The 26,700-nt window shown below is 37.6% G+C and overlaps 1 protein-coding gene across 3 annotated transcripts in view; it reads right to left on the bottom strand.

The window, feature by feature from the left end:
* Arhgap15 (Rho GTPase activating protein 15) overlaps positions 1-26,700 on the bottom strand; it is a 627,570-nt gene that overhangs the window by 131,135 nt on the left and 469,735 nt on the right. For all 3 annotated transcript variants that reach the window (XM_021155710.1, XM_021155709.1, XM_029472910.1), the window contains one exon: positions 12,129-12,263. In XM_021155710.1, the coding sequence (XP_021011369.1) occupies positions 12,129-12,263 (135 nt within the window). The remainder of the gene's footprint in view (positions 1-12,128; positions 12,264-26,700) is intronic.

The raw sequence follows: 26,700 nt of genomic DNA, 5'->3' as shown, positions 1-26,700 counted from the left end.
ATTTTCCACTGAGTACTAAGAAGAAACTCTGTGCCTCATTGTGCATTTTGATAGCATGTCTGTGCAGTGAGGGCAGAGATGCTGTGGAAGCTTACTCATGAAGGCTGCCATGCTCATCACTCAGTTTGAAATAATTATTGCTTTGAAAAAGTGACCTCAAGGACACGGAGGACAAATGAAGGTTTTAAGGAAAAGCAAAAGACTATCACTACACTTTCTAACAGAGTTGATGTCATACTACTCAATTAATTTCACAGTCAAGGCCTGAATTTAATTCTGAATCACCTTCTAGTTTTACTTATAAAGGACTTTCATTAAGCCAAATTAAGTCGATTGAAGTCTGGTTGTTTATTATCTAGTACTAAACCATTCCTACAAAGAGACACCTGTACAAGCCATTTGGCTCTGGTCAACTATAATTTTTACAATTTAATTATGAATATAATTAGGATGAGTTAAGAGACAGGATAGGCATCAGCCATAAAATTTCCACTGTGCTTACACACAAGAGCACATAAGAGCATGCGTGTGTGCGCACACACACACAGAGGGAGAGGGAGGGAGGGAAGGAGGGAAAAAGGGGAGAGAGAGAGAGAGAGAGAGAGAGAGAGAGAGAGAGAGAGAGAGAGAGAGAGAGAGAACACCTGAAGCCAGTGATAATATTTGCTTTCAGTGGAATTTTTTGAGGCATTTGCAAAATTTATTTTTACTTAATTTAAAACCTTCTTGAAAGTCTGTTGATGGAAGATATTTTTATACTATATCATTTTCTGTCACATCATTTGATTTCTTTACAGTCAATCTTTGAACCTTCTTTTACTTTCTCTGGTTTTGAAGCCTTTTGTGACATCATATATTCATGTCTAGCCGCCACTTTAGCCAACTGCTCTCCCAGCTCCGCTTCTTCTCTCCCAAGGAATGTAATCACAAAGTTGATGATGCATTAGAAATAGCTTGACCACAGGGCAAGAAAAAGTCAAGAAAGGAAAATATTTGCAAATATACTTGACTGGTTTTTCTCCCCAATTACCTATTCAAAATACACTATATCAGCAAAATGACATGGTGACCATACATAGCAAAGCCACGGTTACATGTAATGGGTACTTTTGGTTATAGGATAATATCTTAAATCATTTTTATGTGAGGATGGTGGTATTGACATAGTTACAGGTACATGTATGAATTGTGTTTAAAGAATACACATCGGGTATTCCTTAAGGTATACTCTACCTTTGGTGTCTGACTGACTGAAATTTAACACTGTTTAATCTTACGAGTACTGTTTCTCACAGCTCATTTTAAATAACTAGATGGTTAATGTTTACAAATGCTAGGCATGAAGCTACATTGTTGTTGAATGTTCATATGAGTGTTGCTTTTACATTGAAGCCTGGACTGTTGCAGGCCATAATTTCTATCTCATTTGATTGCTTGACTGCCTAACTGGTAAGTGACACATGAATATACATATGCATACATGCATACACATTCATTTACAAAAAGAAATCAATATACCAAATGATATAATAAAAAGAATACTTATGTAACTTGTATGTATGCACCAAAGATTTACTTAGAGAAACTGAAAATGGACACAAAGGGATGACCCAGAGCTATACTTTTTTTTTTTTTTGCTATTTTTATTTATTTATTTATTTAACCAAATTGGTAGTATTTGGTAATACAGAATGACCTCAAACTTGCCATCCTCCTGCCTCATCTTCCCAAGTTTAGGGGTATAAAAATCACCTCCCGCTCAGCAGCATGAGGTCTATTTAATTAAGAGGTTAGCATTGATTTCATTTCATGCTGCAGAGTACATTCGGGGCATTGGTCAGGAGTGGGAAAAAGTTATTAATTTTACATGCAAATGGCAACTTTGATAAGGTGAAATCCATCACATTTACTTATGCAAATTCATATGACATCATGTGAAAGAGCTGAAATGAAGATGGCCACCAAATGGAGTGACCAGGTTTGGCCCAGCACAATCTCACAAATAGTAGTAGTATACTCTATAGGTAAACGGAGAGGGTGACCACTCTCATTTACTGATAATTATGTAGTTTTACTTCTATCTCAATTGTGATTATTTAATTTGTAAAAAGGCTGATGAACTATGTGGATTAATGAGTTAATGTTAGCATATGCTAATTTTAAAAGATGTAGTGGGAGCTATCTTTACAAACTAAGAGAGGGAAAATATGTTACTAGAGATAAAAAATGACCCTTCACCTATATCTATCCCTTGGTTTGGGGGGCCTTTGAATATGTTATCTTATATAGCCAAAGAAACTGCAGAACTATGACAACTGAGCCTCATCTGATCATGAACATACTCAGAAGTAGATGATAGAAGCAGAGGCATGTTATAGGGGCCAGATAGGAAGGTTGCAGTGTGATGTGCTATGGACATTCCATTAGCCATTGTTAGATGGCAAGGTGGGGTAAGGAGCACTATTCTCAAAGTTGTCTCTCGAGCCTGGAGAAGGCATTGAGATGGATTTCTCCTGGGACCTACAGAAAGGAATACAACACTGCCAACACTTTGATTTTTGTCCAGTGGGAGCTAGGTTAGACTTTTGTCCTGTTAGACATTAAGATGATATACAGTGTAATGTTAAGCTTCTCTTTTTGAAATAATAGGTTATGGCAGAAGGAAGAAACTAGTATTCGTGTAATTTAGAAGACAGGAGACTTGAGTTTAAAAAGCAGAAAGCAGTTTCCAGGTGAGCAGTTACGGAAGTACTGAAAACAGCCACTCCAGTGTGCACCAAGATGTCAGGAGCTGCTCTAGCCAAAGGGAAAAAGACTGTGAATAAAGCAGGAAGTAATGTGTTTTGATTCCTAGAATTCTTGATAAGGAGAGAAAAAAAAAAAAAGGGCATGGTGGTATATCTGTAATCCTGGAGGGAGCAAGATGACAGGTGAAGTTAGAAGTTTGTAGTTTTACAAGGTAAAATTCTATGCCAAAGGAGAAACCCCTTTCACACAAAAGGGAAGGCACCTGAGGAATGGCCCCAGAGGTTGTCCTCTGACCTCTACACATGTATTATGTACAAAAAGTATCCACATATGCACAAGAGAAAAATGGAGGAATGGCAGGAGGGAGGGAGGGAGGGAGGGAGGAAGGAAGGAAGGAAGGAAGGAAGGAAGGAAGGAAGGAAGGAAGGGGGGAGTGAATGAAGGACAAAAGGGAAGGAGGGAAGAATGAATGAATAAATGAATGAATAAATGAATGAGGGCAAACATGAATTTTGCAGGCAAATGGCTAGAACTAGAAATATTGTCTTGAGTGAGGAAACACAGACCCAGAAAGACTCTTATATTTTTGGTTGTGAGCCTAGCTTTTAACGGCTGAGCCATCTCTCCAGCCTGGACAGACCCAGAAAGACATGCATGGTATGTACTCACTTATAAGTGGATATTCCCCATAAAGTACAGGATAACCATGGTACAATTCACAGATCCAAAGAAACTAGGTAACAAGGAGGACTCAAGGGAGGAAGCATGAATCTCACTTAGAAGGGGAAATAAAATAGGTATCTGAGGTGAATGGAGGGAGAGAACTCAGTGGGAGAGCAGGTGAGGATGGGGATCAGTTGTTGGGAGAGGCATTGGAGGAGAATGCTGGAGAGAGAACAGAAATCAGTTGGGGCATCTGTGGGACTAGTATGAGACCGGGGCTAAGGGAAGTTCCTGGGAGTCTATACCTCAGACTTCTGCCAGCCTGGAGATATGGAGACTGAAATACCCACTTACTGTAGCCAGGCAAGACTTACAGTGGAGGGTGGGGACATCAACCCATCCAAAAAACCTTTGACCTAATTTTTGTTCTACATACAAGGTGACCAGGGATGAAGATGGAGCACAGATTGAGGGAACCGCCAACCAATGACTGGCCCAACTTCAGACCCCTTCCATGAGAAAGAGCTAATTAATGACACTATTAATGATACTCTGCTATGCTTCCAGACAAGAGCTTAGCATAACTGTCTTCTACAAGGCTTCATCCAAGGGCAGATGGAAACAGATGCAGAGACCCACAGTCAAACATCAGGCAGATCTGGAGGAGTCTTGTTGAAGAGTGGGAGTTAGGATTGAGTTAGTTGGACACGGCAAGATCTACAGAGTCAAATAACCTAGGCCTGTGGGGGCTCAAAGAGACCGAACCAATCAAAGAGTGTGCAGGGGCTGGACCTAGGCCCACTATACATTTGCAGCAGATGTGCAGTTTGGTCTTAGTGTGGGTCCCCTAACAATTGGAGTGGGGGCTGTCTCTGACTCTGTTGCCTTCTGTTGGTTCCCCTTCCCATACCTGATTGGCTGCGGTGTTCAGTGGGAGAGGATGTGCTTAGTCCTGCTGCGACTTGATGTGCCAGTGCAGGCAGGTAAACCAAGTGGGGTTTCCCTTTCTCTGAAGAGAAAGTGTAGGGGTAATGGCAGGATTTGTAAGGGTGGGACTGGGAGAAAAGGGGGGCAGGCTGCGACCAGGATCTTATGTGAATACATACAGAATTAATGAGAGAGAGAGAGAGAGAGAGAGAGAGAGAGAGAGAGAGAGCAGGCCAAAGACATGATTTAAAAATCTTGGTAATTGTTTTCCAAAGAAAGATAGAAAGGGATTCAGATCAGATGGGAGGGTAAGTTGAAGGATCTCAAAGGAGTTGGAAGAAGGTAATATATTGTATGAAAAATAACAATTTTCAATAAAAGAAAATTTTAAAATATTAAAAATACAAAATAAAGAACAATGAAAACAGAAAAGTAACTACAAACTCTCGGAAAACATTAAAATACCTACCTAAGAGAAGCATTATCTATCGGCATAGGGAGTAAAATATGGCCCCTCATTTAAGCAATTTTGAAGAATAACAATATGTATTATATTTTATTAACTGAGGAATTTTCTTTGAGAAGAAAAGAACTGTGAAAGAGAATGCTAAAGAAGACATCTTTGCACAACCATCCTGAACGGCAGCTAACAAGGGTTCAAGCATTGTAGTCATAATATAAATAGTGCTGATTCGTTTCCTAACTTATCTCTGTGCTTACAGCAGCATAGAAAACTTAAAGAAGTCAATGCACAATTGCTCCTGTGAAAGATGAGAGATAAAGACAAATGTACCGACCTTTCAAAGGGCAGTTATCAGATATTGCTCACTGTTAGTGAAACAATAAATATGTTTTAAGCATACTATTTAAACGTGGATATAATGAAAGTAAAGTGGAATGAGTCAATGTGTTATAATACACAAGAATATTATCAGTGGTTGATATATTTGTAATATTATAAAGAACTAGGAAAATAACCATTAAAAGTTATTTAAAAAAAAACTACTGACAAGGATAATAATTCTTTGCATGAGAAAGCCTCTAGAAGTATCTGAACAATTTTTCCTAGAATAAATGATTCTTTAGGGCGTTTTGATGTTTGTGTTTGTGCATATGTGTAATAATATGATACAAAAACATAGAAAAGAGAATGCTAATAAAATTAAACTTGAAATAGTGCTCACATGAAATAAGAAAATGACTTTTTTATGTGTCTGAATAAATTCTAAATAAGGACGAGCCAGAAATCGATTGTAGAAATAAGAGAATAAAGTTTTAAAAATATACCCAGAGAAAATGGTATTTAAAATATTGATAGTTTCACTGCCAAGTAATAAATATTGAAACATTGTATACTCTTAGAAAGTTCTAGTTTTATATCTACCTTAAAATTCCAATATTTAAGCCGGGCGTGGTGGCACACGCCTTTAATCCCAGCACTAGGGAGGCAGAGGCAGGTGGATCTCTGAGTTCAAGGCCAGCCTGGTCTACAAAGTGAGTTCCAGGACAGCCAGGGCTATACAGAGAAACCCTGTCTTGAAAAAAAAAAAAAATTCCAATATTTAAATTTCTGACCTCTCACTTAATTTTAAATTCCGTTAATGTTTGAGATAGGGTCTTCCTGTGCTGCCCTTACTGGCCTGGAACTCACTATGTAGACCAGGCTGGCTTCAAACTCTTCAAATGCTGCCCTCCAACACTGGGATTAAAGACATGCACCATCATAACCGATAATTCTTCGGTCCTTCTTAGTAGGAGGAACAAAATACTCATGGGAGACAAAGTGTGGAGCCGAGACTGAAGCATAGGCCATCCAGCTGGGAATCCATCCCATATACAGTCACCAAACCCAGACACTATTGTGGATGCCAAGAAGTACTTGCTGACAGGAGCCTGATATAACTGTCTCCTGAGGGGCTCTACCAGAGCCTGACAAATACAGAGGTGGATATTCACAGCCAACCTTTGGACTGAATACAGGGTACCCAATGGAGGTGTTAGAGAAAGGACTGAAGGGGTTTGCAAACCCTTAGGAGGAACAACAATATCAACCAACCAAACACCCCAGAGCTTCCAGGGACTAAAGCACCAACCAAGGGTACACGTGGAAGGACCCACGGCTCCATCTGCATATACCAGAGGATGGTCTTGTCAGGTATCAATGGGAGAAGAGGCCCTTGGTCCTATGAAGGCTCAATGCCCCAGTGTAGGGAAATGCCAGGGTGGGGAGGCAGGAGTGGGTGGGTAGGTGTATGGGGGAACACCCTTATAGAAGCAGGGGGAGGAAGGATGGGATAGGGTTTTTTGGGAGGGGGTGACCGGGAAAGGGGATAACATTTGAAATGTAAATAAAGAAAATATCCAATAAGAAAGAAGACAACAAGAAAAAAAAGAAGAATTAATATTCTAAAGGATGTTTTAGGAAATAAAGATTGTGCGTAGGCTAATGTAATAAACGTATGTTTGTCACCAGCTCGTTTTCTCTCAGAACTAGTGTGAAGAGTAGTAAGTACACAGGTGTTAAGAGTTTAGGATTGAGTGCTGCGTTGAATTTTCAAGCTATGTAAACTCAGGACTCCTCTAATTTTTTTTTTTTTAGTTTTTTTTTTTTTTTTTTTTTTTTTTTTTTTTTTTTTTTTTTTTTTTTTTTTTTTTTTTTTTTTTTTTTTTTTTTTTTTTTTTTTTTTTTTTTTGTTTTTCGAGACAGGGTTTCTCTGTGTAGCCCTGGCTGTCCTGGCACTCACTTTGTAGACCAGGCTGGCCTTGAACTCAGAAATCCACCTGCCTCTGCCTCCCGAGTGCTGGGATTAAAGGCGTGCGCCACCACGCCCGGCTTTTTTTAAGTTTTCATATTGAAACCTAATATTCACATTGTAAGAAAAATGTTATTTTATTTAGTTCTCATAGAACCTTTATGAGTTTGAAATTATTTTCCGGGTGATCTTTCTACTTCATTGTTAGGTCCACTGTTAGTCTGAGGATTCCAGAGCATGTCAGAAACGCCAATGAGTAAGTACAGCTCTTCCCATTTACTTTTGCAAGATTGCTAAGAAAATCCAGACACTAATACAAGGAAAGGACACTCCGTATTTTCTTTTTTCTTCTGGATCTGTATTTATCAGAGTTCACAAACGGGAGGAATGAGAAACAGCATATTTCCCAGGATTTAAGTCTACTGGAAAGATCCACAACACCTCCCAGCATCTCTCACATGATCACACCTCCTACCCTAGAATTCTATTATGACATTTGTCTAACAAGGCCACATTTACAGGACTAATAATGCCTTCAGCACAAGCTATTTCCAGGAAATCATGTCTTTGCTGATGGTGGGTTAAATTCCCGTGAGAAAATGTGTTGCTAATTCAATTATACTGACCTCAGGTACGGAATTTCTATCAATAGTCGAGACCCTTAAATTCTGAAATATAAAACCAAATTTCAGGGCTTTTGTTGCTCAGTGTATTACACAGGAGATCAGCATAGCATTTGCAAGTTCTTGTGAAAAGAAATTATATTAAATTGGTCCAAATGAAACTCTTTAAAAATGTAAGTGATTTCTGTTCACTCTTCCTGGAATATGCAATGGTGAATTTAAAACATTTAATGAGAAATAAAAGAACTCAAATAGTGCAAGCAGGCAGGTCAATGGTTTCCACTAGAAGCATCATTCTTCTCTCCTGCAAAGCATTCTAGTAGGATGTAAAACTCCATTTGGTCTATTCGCTTTGGGACTTTTCCATGAAAACACATCTCTCAGCTAGGGGCCAAATAGAAATGTTAAGCCTTCACAAACTGGATTTACTAATAGTGAGAGAGAAAATAGAAATATATTTCTTATGACAACATGAACTGTGTGGCTTTGATGGGAATGATGTTTTCCTCATGCCTAGCCAAACAGCAGAAACCATTTTAAGCATTTCCACGAACACACAGTAAATAATTTGATGCAAAGAACTGATTATCCAAAAGATGAAAGAGCTGAAATCAGTGAGGGAAATCAGAAATTGGTCTTCCAGGAAGCCCTTAGCTCCTTCAGTGGAGAAGGGCAAAGACAAGAGGGTCTGAACTGCAAGATGGAAGCTGGACTAGAGTGGTCCTATCTATCAAAGCACCATGCCAAAAAGCAGCCCCTGAGGCAGTTAAGTAGGTAGTAGCAAAGGATAAGGGATAAACTAGTAGGAGGCTGTACTTTGTCTCCCTCCTTGTCATGGTTTGGATGTAAAATGTCCTTTGACATCATGGGCTTGATTACAGGGTACCCAACTGTGAATATGTTTTGGGAGATTGTGGAACTTAAGAAGTAGTGCCTAGCTGGGAGAAGTCTGAAACTGGGAGTGGGCCTTGAAGGTTATATGTGCTTTTATTTCAACTCCAGGTGTGTCTGCTTTCTGGTTTTCACAAGGTAAGCAGCCCTAGCTAGGTACTTCCATCACTATATACTCTGTGATACCTGCTACTCCACGTCATACGGTACCTTCTAATCTTGACTCTTTATGTGGCTTCTGTGAGACGTTTGCTCATAGAAATGAAAGTATGGTTAAAACAATTCTCTACCTGCTGGCTATTGCAGTGGTTGTCCATACTTTGCCATGGCTGCTAGCTGCCAAGTATACCTGTGCAATTGCTCTGCTTAGGGCCAACCCCACGATGGTGTGGAGCACAGAGGAGAGTGGTCAAGGATCTGTGGGTACTGGGTCTCAGACACAGCCAGCACACACAGCCTATTCTGTGGATTTCCTGAACTGCTTTACCTCTGTTTGAAAAGAGTTAACTGCATGGATCTGGTGAACTTGTAATGGAAGCTATTATAACTTTCCAAGCTTTGCAATGTGAGCTGTGATGAAATCTAAGACTCTTTTATGTCTGCATATTAAGTGTCCACATAATTTTGAAAAAAAATTAGCTTAATTATGATAAGAGTAGTAAAAGCACCCTCTCTGGTATGACTTCTCCCAGTACTTAATATCAACGTAAGCGCTTCCTCATCCCTGAGTGATAGTTAGATTAGAATTGTAGTCTAGATCTTCTGAAGAGTTTAGAACACAGACTGAGTATAGTGCTCGATGGCAGAGCAGTTACCTGGCATTCTAGAGGCACCATGATCTATACCAAGCACAGGAAAAAATAAAAATAAAGTTTATGTTAAAAAGACATGTACATGGTTGGTATGTCTTTGTCTAACATTGCAACATATTCTCTTCCATTTTAACCCATAGCTTCTTCCCCACATTTTGTACATCACACAGTGACGTTCTGGTATTTTTGATTAGTTAAAGCAAGGTTGTCAAGAATTATAGTCTAAATTATCCTTCTACAAAAGTACCATAAACTGCATACCTATAATATATATACAGTGCAACTGTAGGAGCTAAGACCAAGTCAATAACATTGAGTGCTGAGGGATCATTTTCTGCTTCATTTGATAGTGATATTTAGTTGCATCCTCACATGATTGGAAGAGATAAGGCATCACTCTAGGTCTTGTTCTAATTTTTTACTTCCGTTTAGAAGTTCATCATAGAGTTTTGCATCTATCTATCTATCTATCTATCTATCTATCTATCTATCTATCTATCTATGTTTCATTATGAATGTGCCATGATATATACATGAAAGTCAGATGACATTTGTAGGAGTCAGTTGTCTCCTTCTACTAGATGGGTTTCAGGGATCAAATGCAAATCTGTAAACTTGGTAATAAGCATCTTTACCTTTTGAACTGCCTCACAGTCCCTAGGGCTTCTTTTATATAGGTGATAACCTTATCAGGAGTATTCTGCCTCATGCCTTATCACCTTCCAAAGGCCCTACCTCTCAGGGTCTTCAACATATGAATTTTAATGGGGGATATTCTATCTCTTCAGTTTCAGATTGCTTTCTCAACACAGATCACCTGGAAAGCTACTGCTAGTATGTGTACAATATATTGAATTTTTAAACAGACTTTATTAAATATGATCTTCATTTGCACCATTACCTATTTTATAACTGTTTGCAGAGGCTCTCTCTAAGCCATTCCTAAGAGTGCTGCCTGTTTCCTCTCAGTTGTTCAGTTCTAATCATTGCCTGTATTGCTAAAACTAGGTCCGGTTCAGGTTTAACTCTAAAATATCTTAGAAATGACCACATTTCTTGCAGGGGTTCAAAGGACACATACCCAAATGAGCTCTGAGGACCCATATGCTTAGCCCATGGGAATGGCTCACTAATATCTTTGGAGTCATGTAAACTAAAGGAAGTAGGAAGCTTAATTGATGGGTATCTCATGCAATATTCCCCTGCTCAGCAAATATGCCAGTATGTTTCCAGATGAGATAATTGTCACTTAAAAGTATAGAGGCCAAAATGTGGCATGCATACTACTAAATATACAAAATTAAGAAAGGAATCTGCACAGAACTCTTTATAATTTCCCAGGTTGCTCTCCCAGTGTATGTGCATGTATGAATTAAGAACATCAGACTGCGGTGAATGGGATGCATGCTTACTTACAATTTCTTTATTATTCCTTTTAAGTTGTAGGTTAGAGAACCTAAGAACTATAAATTATTCCTCTCCAGAGGGATAAAAACTCTAGGCTTACCCTAGCCCCCAGTCAGGAATACTCTTATGTCCTTAAACAATAGGCAGACAACAAGACAATTTGAAACTGTGAGCAGGCTGAAGGAGAGACTGGGAGGGAGACCCTCGTCTTCATACTATTGATTTAATTTCACAAAGCTTTAAAAGTGTGAAGAATTTTTCCCAGTGAAAAAAAACAAGACTGAAAGGGCACATTGAAGGGCTTTTTTTCCAGCATTGGCCCCCAAGTCCTCACTCCTACTACTGGGAACCCTTCACACACAGCATCCAAGATCAGACCTCCTAAGTGGAACATTTTTCCTTGGAGATTTTTCTTGTTGGTACTTTAATTAAGCTCCTGCCAGGCTTGCAAGGTTTTTAATTTTACCTTTCTTTTTTCTTTCTTTCTCTGTCCTTCTTATATCAGCCTGCTTGCCAGGAGATGTTTCTAAGCTGTCACAATTATAGGAAATGTACCCGATGATATTAAACTTAGTGATATTCAAGTGTTTGTTTTTCCAAGTATCTACAGCAAAAGTTTCCTTACAGGAAGCGATTTCATTCGTTCATTCATTCATTTGTTCATTCATTTGTTCGCTCATACCATTTCACTTTAGATCGTCCCTTTTATAAATGAGAAAGTAATACATCAGCAAGAGACGCTTCATGGAGTACCCATTCCAGGAAACCTGCTGACACTTAACCTTATACGTTACCCAGAAGCCAACTCTAGATAGTTACTGCTGTTGGTGAGGGAACAACTGAGGGAGCCAAGAGAAGATGGAACTGATGATTTAACACATATTTAATGAAACACAATATTTAATATATTTAGGTTGCCTTGCAAGATCTCTTTGTCTGCAAACAGTGCAATTCTGAAAATATCAAGGCAGGGACTGGGAGTACACGCGATGACCCTATAAAGCAGATTGCAAGAGAAGCTATTTTCATTTGAGAAAGCTTAAATTTGGTGGCCTTAAATAGATCTCTCTCTCTCTCTCTCTCTCTCTCTCTCTCTCTCTCTCCCTTTGGTCTGAATAATTTTGGTTTCAAAGCTCAAATAATATTGCAGGGTGAGAATAAAACAAGCCACCCAAAATGACAAAACCTAAGGCTACAGATACGAGCATGGGACACATATTCTGTTCTCTGTGGTCACAATCGGTATTGATCTCACTATTGTAAATAATTTCACCACACCCGGCTTCTTTATGGGGTATACTTACTGATCGCCTCCACAAACCGCTCAAAGAAACTGTAAGGGAAGAGCGGTTCAGACAGCTCCCGGAAAAACATCTTCAGTGCTCCGGTGACGACGTGGATGTCCTCCCACTGGCTGTCATCCAAATTCAGCTTCTCTTCTGGGAAAACACGAGGAGAAATGGAACAACTGGTTTTAATGAAACAATTACAAGACACTAATTATTATGTTAATGTTTGCCTACTATCATCAGCAACCGTTAACAGCCTTCTGCACCTAGAGGTTTGGTGCTGTGCATGAATTTTTTTTTTCTTCCCGTTTTCTGTAGGAAGGGAACATTTTCAATGGAATACCATCTGTAGGAATGCAGCTAACAAAAAACAAGGGACACAAAGAGACAGTACCATTGACACAGTATGTCAGATACGGTTATTCCCATAATGCATCAGTATGAAAATTAGCATCACAGCGCAACATGATTCAAAGCTATTTGGTTTTGAGGCCGAGGGGCTAAGAGTTGCCAGCGATGGCTGGCTCAAGGGACCGGCCCGAAGGCCTTGCTGAGCCAACAGGAGACATATGCTAAACATGGCAATAGAAAACGAGTTATTGCTTTACATGTGTTAGCCTTGCTATGTACAAGGGAATAATGGCTAACAATTTTATTTTTCTTTCTCTTTCTGTCTCTCTCTCTCTCTCGGTTTGACTCTTTCTCTCTCTCTCTCTCTTCTCCTGAATGTAAAGTCAGTAAGGGATAGAATATGGAGGAAAAAGTAAATTAATTCCTTCTTACTGCTTCAGAAATATTTTTCTTCAGTTTTCATCTCAGTGAGAAAAATGTGCCCAGCAACAATATTAGACAGACCCCTGTTGGCCTATGCAGGCTATGCAAAGCTGCCAAAATGATAACATGCCGAAGACAAACCACAAATGCGAACCAACTCTTTGGAAGTAACAAAAATATTTGCTTGGGAAGCCTGAGTGAGTTGCCACAGCGACACACTAAAGAACTTCGATGCCAACGTGAATGCGCAGTAGCAAGTGAGTGTGCTAGGTGCCTCTCAGCATCCTTTGACTGTCAGTAGGGAGATCTGAGATCATTCTCAGACACAAGGGATGATTGTTGTCTAGAAGTGCCATCTTTACATATAATTAAGAGGATGCAAGTTACTATGGCATTTCTGCTCATCTATAAAATAAGCAACATAGAAGTGATTTTTGATTCTGGACTTAAGGAAGCACAAAGTTATCAGTTACAATATAGAATTAATTGAAAATTCTTGTAAGAGCTTATAGGTATTTGGCTAACTGGAACTTTTTCTCTGTTTTGATGCTGTCTGAGCTCATAGTCACAAGCCCCCCACCCACAGTGTGAGCTCTATGAGTGTCTAGGAGCAGTTTGCACCAAAGTGGGGGTGGGGGGAGAGAAGTAAGGGAAGCTGAGAACTGTCACCGTGGGGGATTCTCTGCAGGAGCTGTTTTGCTAATAGTGTTCATATCCTTTTAAAAATATTAGCCCACACCACTATCAGATCTTTTTTTTTTTCGAGTGGACTATTATTTTCGATGTTTGTAAGTTAAGTTCCCACTCAGTAGTTTGTCTGTGAAAGGGGGATGAGGTGGGCCCGTTTATGCCCCAGGGTTCTCTCCCTCTTCCTTTCAATCATCGTCCGAACCTCAGTCATAACACACTAATATGACTCCCAACAAAATCATCAGAGGAGACCTTCTCCCTGCCCTGCAATCATTTTGATTGATTGTGTTTCAACAATTAGTCTTTTCTTTGGCTGTGCACTATTGAAATAGGCCGACAGCATCTTAGCAGGCCAGCTTTAAACAGTCAACTGTTAACAATAGCATCAAAAAGGGAGACCTGATGGGGTTTACTGTCACTTTAAAGAACGAGGTTTTCACATTGTTGAAATCTGTCAGATATTTTGAAATGTCCCTCTCCCTATGGCGCCACACCCCCTGCGTGCCCTTATAATAAAATTGGTTTTACTCCTGATTAAATCATTTTCTCCCTACCCACTACCATACTTCTCATAATGGACCTGTGCGCTCTACAGCTGGTGTTCTTCCCATGGTACCAATTCTTACTTTATCTTTTAAGCACTTTGCTGCTAAGATCTCATGCAGAGTGCTTATGTTTTGTTAAGAGCTTCATTCTTAGAGAAATAGTTTAACACATGTTCTAAAAATGTTGTACAACTTATTGCTTAAAACACATTTAGAAAATGTATCAGTACTGTAGCTTTGGCACTGAACTTTAAGTGGAAACCTAAACACATACACACACACACACACACACACACACACACACACACACACACAGGCGCGCAGGCAAACACAAGCACACAACTCCTAAACTTTATTAGAAAAGTAAATGGTTCTGTGGTAAGCCGAAGAGAGGCTGCTAAAGGAAACAGCTCAGAGGGTCAAAAGGAACATTTTCATATTGAGCAAAGAACCAACAAGAGAGACAGTTACTATTCAAGTGGAGGAAAATGCCATTCATTAATGTTACTTTTGAGTGGTAATTTTAGTGACTGTGAAAAGGGAGTACAGAGAAGGAAATACGTCACTTGATTATGTCTGCTTAAAAGCCTTAAACTGTACCTTTGCTAATTTGTGTCACAGTTCTTAAAGTAGATATCTGTTGTAGTCATCTTTTAAAGAAAAAGTAGCTATACATTGTAACCTTCAATAAGTATCTCAAATAAAGAATATGGCAAAAGTCAGCAGCAGTCATCTGAAATCTGAGAGCTAATCTTTATATCCAGCATTTCATAATCAACAGGTCCCTTGTAATCCAGAGGATCTCATGGTGGAAGTTTCAAGGCCATGGTGGTCCATTTAAACATATTATTATGCCCAAATAATAGGCCCCAAATCATAAAATCACACAATCAGCTTGTTCTCAAGGAAAAAAAAGAAAAAACCTGATCATAACCCTACCCTTTCTTGGTGTTGGCAGGTATCATTCAATACATTTGAATTATTTGTAGGAGTTTCCTAACTAGACTTTTCCCTTTTCCAAGAATCAAAGGTTTCTCAAGAGCGGCATACCATGCTGTTTGAGAAAAGAGAATCTTCATTATAGTGATATATATCCTTTGCACTCTGGGATGCATTGGTAGTATATCTGCCTGTTACCCAATGGAGGCCAGTTATATCTCCTAGGGCTGACTAGATAAAAGGTTTTCAAACATTTCCAAATAACTTCTGGGGCTGTAAACTCTTTCTTGTTGATAGGACTCTAGTGGAGACTGGAGGCTCGAAGAGTCAATTAACACTCTTCTACAATCAATGCTTATGAAATTTGCCTCATGTGACAAGGATCCAGAAAGATGTGTGTGTATGCATGCATGTGTGTGTGTGTGTGTGGGCGCGCGTGCAAGTGTATGTAAATACTATGATTTCCCTAATTTAAACTATATAAAATATAAAGAGTTGGTACTTTTTTCTTTATTAAACTCATTATTATTATTATTTTTGCGTACGTGTGTATGTGTGTTTGTGAACACATACCATGGCATGTGTTTGGAAGTCAGAGGACCACTTGTGGGAACTAGTTCTTTCCTCTAGTGTAGGTCTGGCTAATCAAACTCAGATCATCAGGATTGTAGGGCAAGCACACACTGAAGCATCTTGCCAGCCTTGTAATTCTTAACTACTTATAAGATCAAACCCTTTTATAGAATAAAATTCATATAACTATATTCAAGGTATTTGCTACAAAAATAGTAACTGAAAATTATGTAGCATGTAACTACAGGACACTATGCTATGTATGGTACAATTATATCTAATTTAAATCTCCAGTATGACAATTAAGTAGATGTTGTTGGCAAGATATCCATTTTTATAGAGAGGATAAAAGGGGTGGTAGACGCTTAAGGAATTTTCTTATGAGTGACAGGTAGTGAAACTGAGATAAGGAAGCAGTATATTCCCACCACATTTCAATCACTATACTTGTATATAATTTTGTCTGGCATAGGAAAAAAAGACAAACGAGGAGTGTGAAGTGCTAATAGACTGATGTTACTTTATGAATGGGGATTTACACTTTATCTCTAAGTGTCTTAGTTGAGACCATACATTTGTCTATAAACTCACTCCAATATTTAGCAATTCCCCATTTACTGAGCAGCTAATTCCTATATGAGCAGATATAAAACAGAAGGGAAGTGCACTGGGAAACAGGGATAGAAGGAAGAGATGATTATAAGATGCAGTGTCGAAGAAAGGTGATAGAGTAGGAAAAACATTATATTTAACACCTTTTTTAAAGACCCGACTCACCACTGATTCATTTTACATCTATTCATCTATTTGTGAGATGAAGATGGTTCAAGGGACAGATGCTGCTATCAATGAAAAATGTATACAACATTTGAAAGTTATAAAGAAACAAACATCCTATTTATAGTTATGAAACATAGACTCAAAAGACCAAATACAGAATAGATGAAGGCACTGGAAACACGGAGTGAACACTGTGAACCGTATTAACTGGTATAGATAAATTAGTTCACTGCCTTACCAGACAGGGTCAACAACAACTTTATCCACTGGACTCTATTCCTGGGAAAAAGTAGGGCAGATTCAAGGTATCTCCTAATCCTGATACTCAAAAATCTGTCCTGGACTCTCTTGGCCCTCTAATTAAGCTATATTAAATACAGATTGGTCAATGGCTTCAAAGCATGTAAATATAATTAAGGTAGGTTAACCCAAAAACTATGAGACTTTCATTATGTGCACACACACACACACACGAAATGTTTTATCCAAACAAGGCTATCTTATTTTGAAATAGCTTTTTGTGAAGGAGTATTAGTATACTTTATATGTTTTTAGAAAAAAATTATCTGTGCATGAAAAAAAGGTATTTGAAAAAGAAAAATCAACTGTCATTTGTAAGACAATTAAGGAAAAGTTTCTTACAAAGAAGACTTTGATGGCTACAGAGGAGCAATGGTAGCTTTCAACGAAGCTGGAGCATCAGTATCACTGAGCATTTAACNCCCCCCCCCCACACACACACAGGTCTGAGTGTAACTAAATTGTTTTTACCTAATGTTGGTTAAAATGTGATCATGGATAAATAGAATTATCCAGAATAGTATTGATGCAAGTGGAAAGGAACAACTTTTTGGATATTTAAAAATCAAATGCTTTTTTTTTCTTTTTTTTACCCTTTACTTTTCAATGTTTTCCATGACATTTTCAAAAGTTCGTTCCAACGTTCACTTTACTACCGTAATAGAAAATGGGAAAAAGACAACCCAGGATAGGGACAGACCAGCTCTGATTTCATTAGTGTAATGATAAGAACAGATCACACTGTGAACTTGTCATCAAGTATGTGGCATCAGCTTCCAGGGTCGAGGACCATGGCATAGTCACGTCCTTACTGGAAAAGCCTGCTGAATACATGGATGTCACATCGTAGATGGCAGAGATGCCAGAGAGGATGAATCTTTATATAATCTTTGTCTATAAAATAAAACTGAGAGATTAGATATTAGAGTGGATAAAAATGGCACCATTTGTCTACAAATATACAGCTTCTATTTAGGCCATTGAGTTTAAAAGACTGGATCAAAAGGAAGTCAGTTGAGTCATTGATGTGGCTGAACCTGTCTTGTTATCTCCATAGAGTGACAGCTCAATCTAAATTATGATGGGCTAGGCAAATTCTCATACCTGGTGATAACAAATGCTATGCTGAAGCAATGCCTTCCTATGCTGTCCTAGTAGAAGCCCCTTTGTACTACATACACCGGTTATAGCATGAGGATGCACTGAGGACATTATCTTAGAAATCTAGGCTAGTTGGCCAGTTAATTTGCTTGTTCACTTAATTTTTATTAAGCAAACAGGGACTGAACACAGACTGGATACCAGTCGTTGTGCTATGTGATTTAGAAAGCTACAGCTGGCAGATTGCCTTATGCTCCTCAAAGGAGAGGGCTTTACCAGGTGCTCAAAAATATTGCTACAGTGAATACTGACCAAGTTCTAGCAGTTCACATCTTATGTCTGTCCTCTGCACCACACTCTGCTGACCTTGACACTCAGTAGGTGACACCCAATCATTAAACATACCTTCACCAAACGTACATGATGCTAACTACTCTCTGACTCTCCGAACGTATACATTGTTGTATGTAAGGCTGCATGCTTGTATTCCATAATATGACAATTTGGAGATAAGTCTCTTAAAAAAGTAATTGAAAGGATCCGGGCGTGGTGGCACATGCCTTTAATCCTTGCACTCGGGAGGCAGAGGCAGGCGGATTTCTGAGTTCAAGGCCAGCCTGGTCTACAAAGTGAGTTCCAGGACAGCCAGGGCTATACAGAGAAACTCTGTCTCGAAAAACAAAAACAAACAAACAAAAGTAATTGAAAATATAAGGTCACATGGACTCCAAACAGTGTGACAATCCAATAGGAGTAGTGTCCTTACAATAAGAGACTAAATCACACTGAGGGGATGACCAGGAGGCACTTTCTATGGATGCCAGAGATGCCAGAGCAGATGGATATCTATCTATCTATCTATCTATCTATCTATCTATCTATCTATCTATCTATCTATCTATCTATCTATCTATCCATCCATCCATCCATCCATCCATCCATCCATCCATCCATCCATCCATCCATCCATCTATCTATCTATCTATCTATCTATCTATCTATCTATCTATCTATCTATCTATCTATCCATCCATCCCAAACACCAAGGAGAGATGCTTTGGATGACAACAACCTAGTACTGTTCAAAGTTCATCTTTCCAATGCTTTGAGGTCAATTACTGTGGTATAAGCCACCGAGCCTGTGGAAATTTTGAGGCTAAAGCTAAGTAACATAACTGAAGGGTTTGCATGGTAAAAGACAATGTCATTTTCCTAGATTACATTCTCAAACAAGGGCTATTTTGTATTTGTGACATGCAGGATGATGTCACTTAGATCATTCCTGATGGGTGGTCATTTATATTTTAAGAAATAATTTGAAGCCATAATTCAAAATTGCTTGCCTATTCTGGCTTAGCCTAACAGCAAATATTGAGGATACAGCTTGTGGTAGGAAGAAATAAAATACAATCGTCATTTTCTTCCTCACCTACTTTCGCACAAATGAATTTACTAAAGCAGGAGTGCACTGCTGTCCCTAAGGGCTGACTGTTAAGGACTAAGGAACATTTACAATTGTGTGGAAAAATCTACCCAGTCAATCTAATTGTTCATGGCTGTGGTGCCTAACAAAAGAGAATAAAGTAGTTTCAGATATTAACTTTTGTTCTGTTAACCCTCAAAGTGTTATCGTCCCTTAGAATTTATAACAGAAATCCCCAGGAAATTGCTAGAAGTCTTACTTTTGAAAGCGGCTGCACACAGAATAGGTGCTTCTGCAACCCAGTGTGCTGAGCCAATTCCATATAGCCTTTCTGAAGTAGGAAAGAAGAAGGAAGTAAGGAGGTAACAGGTACTTCCTAAGATGCTAAACCTCCAAAAACAAATGAACAAACAAACACAAAACAAAACAAAACAAAAAAAAAACAAAGGAGAAAGTCCTGCAGTTTCCAGTGGGATACTTTTGCAGACCATGTTGACTTGTTTCTACATACTTTATAATGCATCTATACCTTTGAAAGTTGTCTGATATGCCCAAGCCACGATCACAATGTCACAGTATAATAAGAAATGTTTTAGGTCATCTCTTTGAAGGAGGCAGAGATATCTTCTACCACAACACATGCTGGAAGCAAGCCGATAACATAAACATTTTTTTTTCTTTCTCTTTAGGTTTTATTTGGATGCAATAGTAACACAGCAGGTAGGTACAGATGAAACTTAGGAAGCACGCGCCCCACCAAGATGGAGAGCATGACAAGTGTGCCACGACTTTGTGCATTTTAAATTTACAGTGGCATAACATGGCATCCTCCCATCACCATCACTCCATGCATAAGGCCACCATATAAAACGTGGTGATTGATATCATGCTTCTTCCCAGGCATCTAGATAGGGCTTCTCTGGGCTTCTGGGAAGTACTTGCTGGTCCTATGCAGATTCTGACAACACCACCAAAAAATAAACTGGTTTTCCTTTAAGCTAAGTCATAAAGACTGATGTAATTTTTTGGAGCCAGTGTGGGCTTCTTGAATGCCTTTCTTATTTAGGGCTTTCAACTCTGCCCTTATTTCCATTCAGTCAAAGGCCTTTTGTACTCCACAGACATTATACACAATGCTTCATTTTATGTGACTGTCTTCTCCAAATAGATCCCAAATTTGCTTGAATTCCATGGGTGATTTCACATATTACAGCCTCCAAAGGGTAGAAAAACAGGGTAAAATTTAACAGTCATTTGAAAAGGCTTGCTTCATGTTGGCTTGAAATGCCACCATTGCTCATTTGTCCTGTCCAGTTCATGTTACATTATTTAATATCAGCCTAAGGGATCAGTTCCTATAAATGGCTATGCACAGATAATCTTTTTGTTGTGTGTGCACACAGGGATGTTAGTTAAGACTGAGCTTTTGACTCTTTCATATGAGAACTCCTAAGTTTATATGAGTTAAGTAAGGCTCTATAGGCAATGGACCAGTGTAGACCTATCATTCATTATCAGACAGTTTACTTGTGTATTATTCACTTTGCCAGTGGTAAATGTTTCCAGACTCTAATAAAACTTCTGGCTTTCTTTATTCTCCTTGCTATATTTTTTGGACTTTGGTGAGAAGTGGAAACATTGAAAAGAATTGGGACTTGCTTTAGAAGTTAACTTGTTAATTTAAAAGTTAGCCTGGAAATATTCCTTCAATAATGTAGAAGAGGTCAACAAAATTGGTAGATTTAGATATTGCCACATTAATTTATTCAAAACATTTATCTCCAGATAAAATGTGTGAGTGTTATTAAGTAAAGAAAAATTATTCTTAAATAATACTGATAAGTTCATTTCTTAAGAGTAGTTAAGTCAATTTTCTACTTCATATCAAAAGGATGGTAAGAGTTCTACAGATATAAAAAATATTTGTGAGATTCACAATATTCATGGAAACTTCTATACTAGAAAGGATAGCATAGTTCCCGCAACACTGTTTTAGAAACCACAAAATAATACTATCATAATAATGTATTAATATAATATAGTAGAATAATGAAATAGGTTCTTTAATGAATGAGTATTCTCACAAAAGGTAATTGTTTTGGTTGTAATAGATAAGAAGTTTGAGTGTTTTACTACCTTTACTTTGCTTGCCTAAATTTGAGACCTGTTGATAGCCTCCACTTTCAAGGAACTAAGCACAAAATTACTCTGCTGCTCTTTTGTAACTTCAAAAAATGGTAACTCATACACAGGATTCACAAGGTCATTTTCAAAAGTTTACCACAAATGAACTAAAAATCTAGTTAAGATTATCAAAGCACTTGATAATATGGTATTGGAAAATACATAATTTTAAAAAAGAAATTGTTCAATAGTGTCATTTAAACACTTTATTATTCTGTTTTGAAATATGTCATATATTGAGACAGCATTGATTGATGATATATGTAAGAGTACACATTAGCACTCTGGCTTCTCTTCTTCTAATTATCAAGTTTATATTCCCTTATGCTGTTAACTCCCTGAGGCTCTTTCAAAGACAGTTCCTGCACTCAGGCAGTATTGCCTTCTACCAACATTTTAAAACAAACAGAATATAAATTTTTCTGTACTTTGATTTTTTTCTACTGGGTGTATCTTAGAAATAATTTTAAACTAACAGTAGCTCTCTCTGTCTCTGTCTGTCAGTCTTTCTGTCTGTCTGTCTCTGTGAGAGCGTGTGCGTGTGTTCATTTTAGTATTGACATATTCATCTTTGTAGAAATATAATGACTCATTAGGTAGTCACACATTTCATCATGACTGTGCAAATAAATTGTAGTTACATAATTTATATATGTGCCAGCATATACCCATGTAGGTAGACCAAATATTGACATGACAAGGTCCTATTAAAGTTTCTGTGTGTGTTTAAATTTTAGCAAGCTTTTCCCAATTGCTATTGTAGTTGTGGAGCTAATTTGTATAATGTCGCAGTGCTTGAAACCCTGTGGACCACTGGAGTGTGTGTAATTGCTGCTCATCATTCCTCTCTGATGTCCATGTAAAGTGTACATATGAAGAGATAGTTGAAAAGTACAATAACAAGTAAATACAGAAAGATATAAATGGAGATGTTGAGTCATAAAGTATATAAATCTTCTTACACAGCAGAACAGATACCTATAATAAAGTTTCTTCTTTTTAATTTTGTGTATAAATTTTATTATTAAGAAACTTGAAAAGGAAAAATAGGCACTAAAATTAAACAGGCCCAAATCTACATATCTCAGTGAACTTCTATACACTTAGATTAATCATTTGAGACAGAAGCTGTGGAGCATGAGATTTTTACAGTTTCACTATCAAATAATATATTTATCTACCACCTGAAACTAAAACCCATGACAGAATTAGAACAGGAAAAACAATATAATACTCTATCCTTTTGTACAACTTATTTCATTACCTGTATGTATATGCATAGATGTATGTGTGTATATATATAATTTTCAGTTTCATTATTCAGTCTTCTCTTATCTGGTAATTAGGTTGATTTTAAGTCTTTGTTATAGTGAAAAAAAAAACTGCAAATGACATGAGTCTATATAGCTCTATGTTATAGTATGTAGCTCTCTGGGTATATTCCTGAGAATAAAATAGCTGGGTCCTTTGCTTTTTAAAGTTTTTTGAGAACTCTCCTAACTGATTTCCACAACGGCCATTTAATTTACACTCTCCAACAATAAGGGTCCTATTCTATCCACAAGTTCTCAAACACTTCTTGTCAGATTTGTTGATGATAGGGTTTCTGACTGGGGTAAGGTGGATTTAACATCTAATTAATTAAAATGATCCTGCAGCTTGCATACAATTAATAATCATTTAATATAGAATAACAATAGTTATGAATGATAGAAATCATTCCCTTAGCAAGGATTTTTATTGTTTTGACAAATAAGAAACAGGAAAGAAAGAAAGAAAGAAAGAAAGAAAGAAAGAAAGAAAGAAAGAAAGAAAGAAAGAAAAAAAGAAAGAAAGAAAGAAAGAAAAGGAAAGAAGGAAGGAAGGAAGGAAGGAAGGAAGGAAGGAAGGAAGGAAGGAAGGAAGGAAGGAAGAAGAAACAAAACAGAGTTAGTATGTTGGAAATGAAAAAAACAACATTATTTACCATTGGGGATCAATACATGATTCATTAAGCAATTGAGAAACACCTAGTAAGTGTCAGGGGTCCTACTAAATGCAAGAAATAAGTGTAGGAGAAAACGGAGACTGAAAATCATAACAGAGTATTCCATAATCTCTTGAAGTAACTAGAATTTTCTGATTCCTGTTAGTGTGTCTATTAAAACTTTATAGTGCTCTTTCTGTGAAAAAGCTTGCTCCTTTTAGTCTTATATTTGCTTCATTATTACAAATCTATGCTCAGTTAGTTGCTTAGTAAGTATCTCTTAAGTAAAGACCATGATGATGGTGATAACGACTGAGTAAACTTTCAAGCACAAGGGTCATCCATAGTGTTTGTCTTTGTGTGTGTGTGTGTGTAAAAACATCAACTGCAATGGTCTCAAGACATTACTTGGCACTAAGATGTCTTTGCAAGCAACACAGACAGGGTTGGCACATATAAACATGTCTTGTTCCAACAGAAGAGCATACTTATTCTAACTTCACCACCACACACTGATGCTGGAGAGCGGAGGAAGTCAGTGGAGAAAGCTGATTGCAACATGCACACTGATGGTAGAGAACACATGAAGTCAGTGGAGGAAGCTAATTTCACCCTGCACACTCCGATGTACCAGAACACAGGAAGTCATGCATAGGGATGTTAGAGAGCACAGGAGGTCATGGAGTAGACTTTATGTCAAATTCAGGATGGCACAGGCTTTTGTAACTATGAGGAATTCTAGCTTTTTTTCTCTTTCAGCCTAAACAAATCTGTGCCTGACTGCTTGGGTCTCGTGCTTATAGCTAGGAAGCCATTCATGGCATACTCTAAGGAAAGAGATTCCTCTCTAAGTTAGATTTATTTCAGTTTCTATCACAACAGTTTTAATCATAGCATGATAATTCTACTGTTTGCACAAGTATAACTATTCATATGAACCAAAGGATCTTATCTATGACTCTCCCTTTAAAACTTTATTATTACTGAAAGATATTCATTCTAATTAATTTTCCTATTTCTCGAGTTAGATGCATTCTTTTTATTAGTTTGGAATATATCTTTTTGCCATTGTTACCCAAACTTAATTTAACCCCCTTTGATAGTAATACTATTGCAGTGAAAACATGTGTATCCTCATAGACCATGGCACACCATTCTTTACATCATGTTCATTTCTCATAGCATTTAACCAACACTGAAGACACAAGCAGGTCATTGACCCACATATCCATTCTTCCATGAAAAACTCGAATTCAAACAGCTAGCTGTGGAGCTTAGACATGTGAAAGAAAATATAGAGTATCTGCTATTATATATATTACAATATACAAGAAATTCAGGCAAATTGATAAACTAATAGCACATACTAAGTATAATTTTGTGTAGACTGCTAAGGGAACAAACATAGAAGATGATGGGCAAGCCTCATTTAGGTGATGACCAGAGGAGATTTTGCACATCTTATGTTTTATGTTAAAATTATTTCAAAGGAGATAATTAAGTAGGTCAATGAAGAAGGTACATAGGCTGGGAGAGAGGACAAGAGGTAAATTAAGATGGACCCAAATAGAAGTAGTAAATCTCAAAGACAGGCAATGACACATTGAGTAAGCCATGGGTTGTTGGAGTAAACGAAAAGATAGGTTTCCCATCTCAAGGTACTGAGGGTTGAAAGGAAGAAAGGGGGATGTGGTAGTGTGATAAGAAGGCCCTGAAAACTGAAAACATACACACAAGTAAAATTGTACTGACTGAGCAATATATACTGTATATATATACAGTATATTTACATATAGCATAAAATAAAATGCTCACATATGTAACAACATATTGTTATATATGTAATATATATCATAATATATAATATATAATGTTATATATAATAATATAACAAAATGTCCAATATATAATGCCATATATAATAATATAAAAACTATATATGTTATATTAGTTGTTATTCATAACAATTATGTATGCATATATATGAATGTAATAATAAGTAATAAAATGAAGCTGAATTTAAGAGAGAAAAGGGGAGGATTTGGAGGGAGGAAGGAGAAGGAGGAAATGATGTAACTATATCATATTCTCAAAAAGAAAAGAAGATTCAAAAGACCTGAAAGAGTTTGGTTGACCATAGCAAAGGAGTCATGTGTTAATAGGACATTTCGTGGCAGTGTGTGCGGTGGGACAGAGTGACTGCATGACTGAAGAGACATAACAAGCAAATAACTAGGGTGAGAAACTGCTGTGTACAGAAACTGTGAAAAAGTATTGCTTTAGGCCATAAGAGAGGAACACACAGGTATATTCCTGAAACTGTTAAATATAAGAGGAAAAGTCTGGAAAACTAATGGCCAGCATGTACAAAGGACTACAATTCAGAGACTGTTACTGGGTTTAATGTAAGTTCAGGGAAGGAAAAATGTTTCATTTTCCAGAAGTTTATAAAGACCTGCTGGTAGCTTGAAAATGAGAACCCATTTGGATTATCTGACCAATGATAAGACTTCAATGGTGTTTTAGTATCATGAGCTACTTTATTGTCTCTACAAAGGGGAATTACAATTAATTGGATTATGTTGGTTTCCACATGCTGATTGCATGAGTGAAAGTATAAAAGTAGAACTCTTGCTAACAGGTCATATCTACCATCAACCATGGGATTTGCTCTTTTACTTACCAATAAGATTAATTTCTTCCTTACAATCTTCCAATTTGAAGTCATTTTAATTATAGAGTTTAGAAAATTCAAAGAGAAAAGCAAACCTACTTTCAATGTGTTATTAATGATTGACCTCATTTTTATTTCATTTTTATGATGAAGGGGAAATAAATTGATGGTTTGTTTATTGTTGAGAGTATTTTTACTTACTTAAGATCCTTTTGCAATCTTTCCTCAATCTCACTTTAATTAAAACCATTTTTTAACTGGATTTGCCTAAAATGCTGGACCCAGAGCTGCTTCTTTGTATAAAGAGGTGAATAGTCACCAAAATGTTATTTCTTTCTCCAGTGAACTTATTATATAGAGGAGGAGTTAGAGCCACAAACTGTGAACATCATTATGCTTGAGTGGAGTGTTCCAGTGAAGATACAAACTGTTCTTCGGCAAGAGTTTTGGCCCCTGGCAGGTCAATCATGTTCCGTGCACATGAACTTATAGGCAGCACAGATTTGAATTTGGATTATTAAAAAAAGAAAAGACTAAATGCATGAAACTCAAGAAGAACGAAGACCAAAGTGTGGACACTTTGCCCCTTCTTAGAATTGGGAACAAAACACCCATGGAAGGAGTTACAGAGACAAAGT

The sequence above is a fragment of the Mus caroli genome, chromosome 2 (genome assembly GCF_900094665.2).
Source record: "Mus caroli chromosome 2, CAROLI_EIJ_v1.1, whole genome shotgun sequence".
NCBI lineage: Eukaryota > Metazoa > Chordata > Mammalia > Rodentia > Muridae > Mus > Mus caroli.
This window is presented reverse-complemented; position numbering and strand designations above follow the sequence as displayed.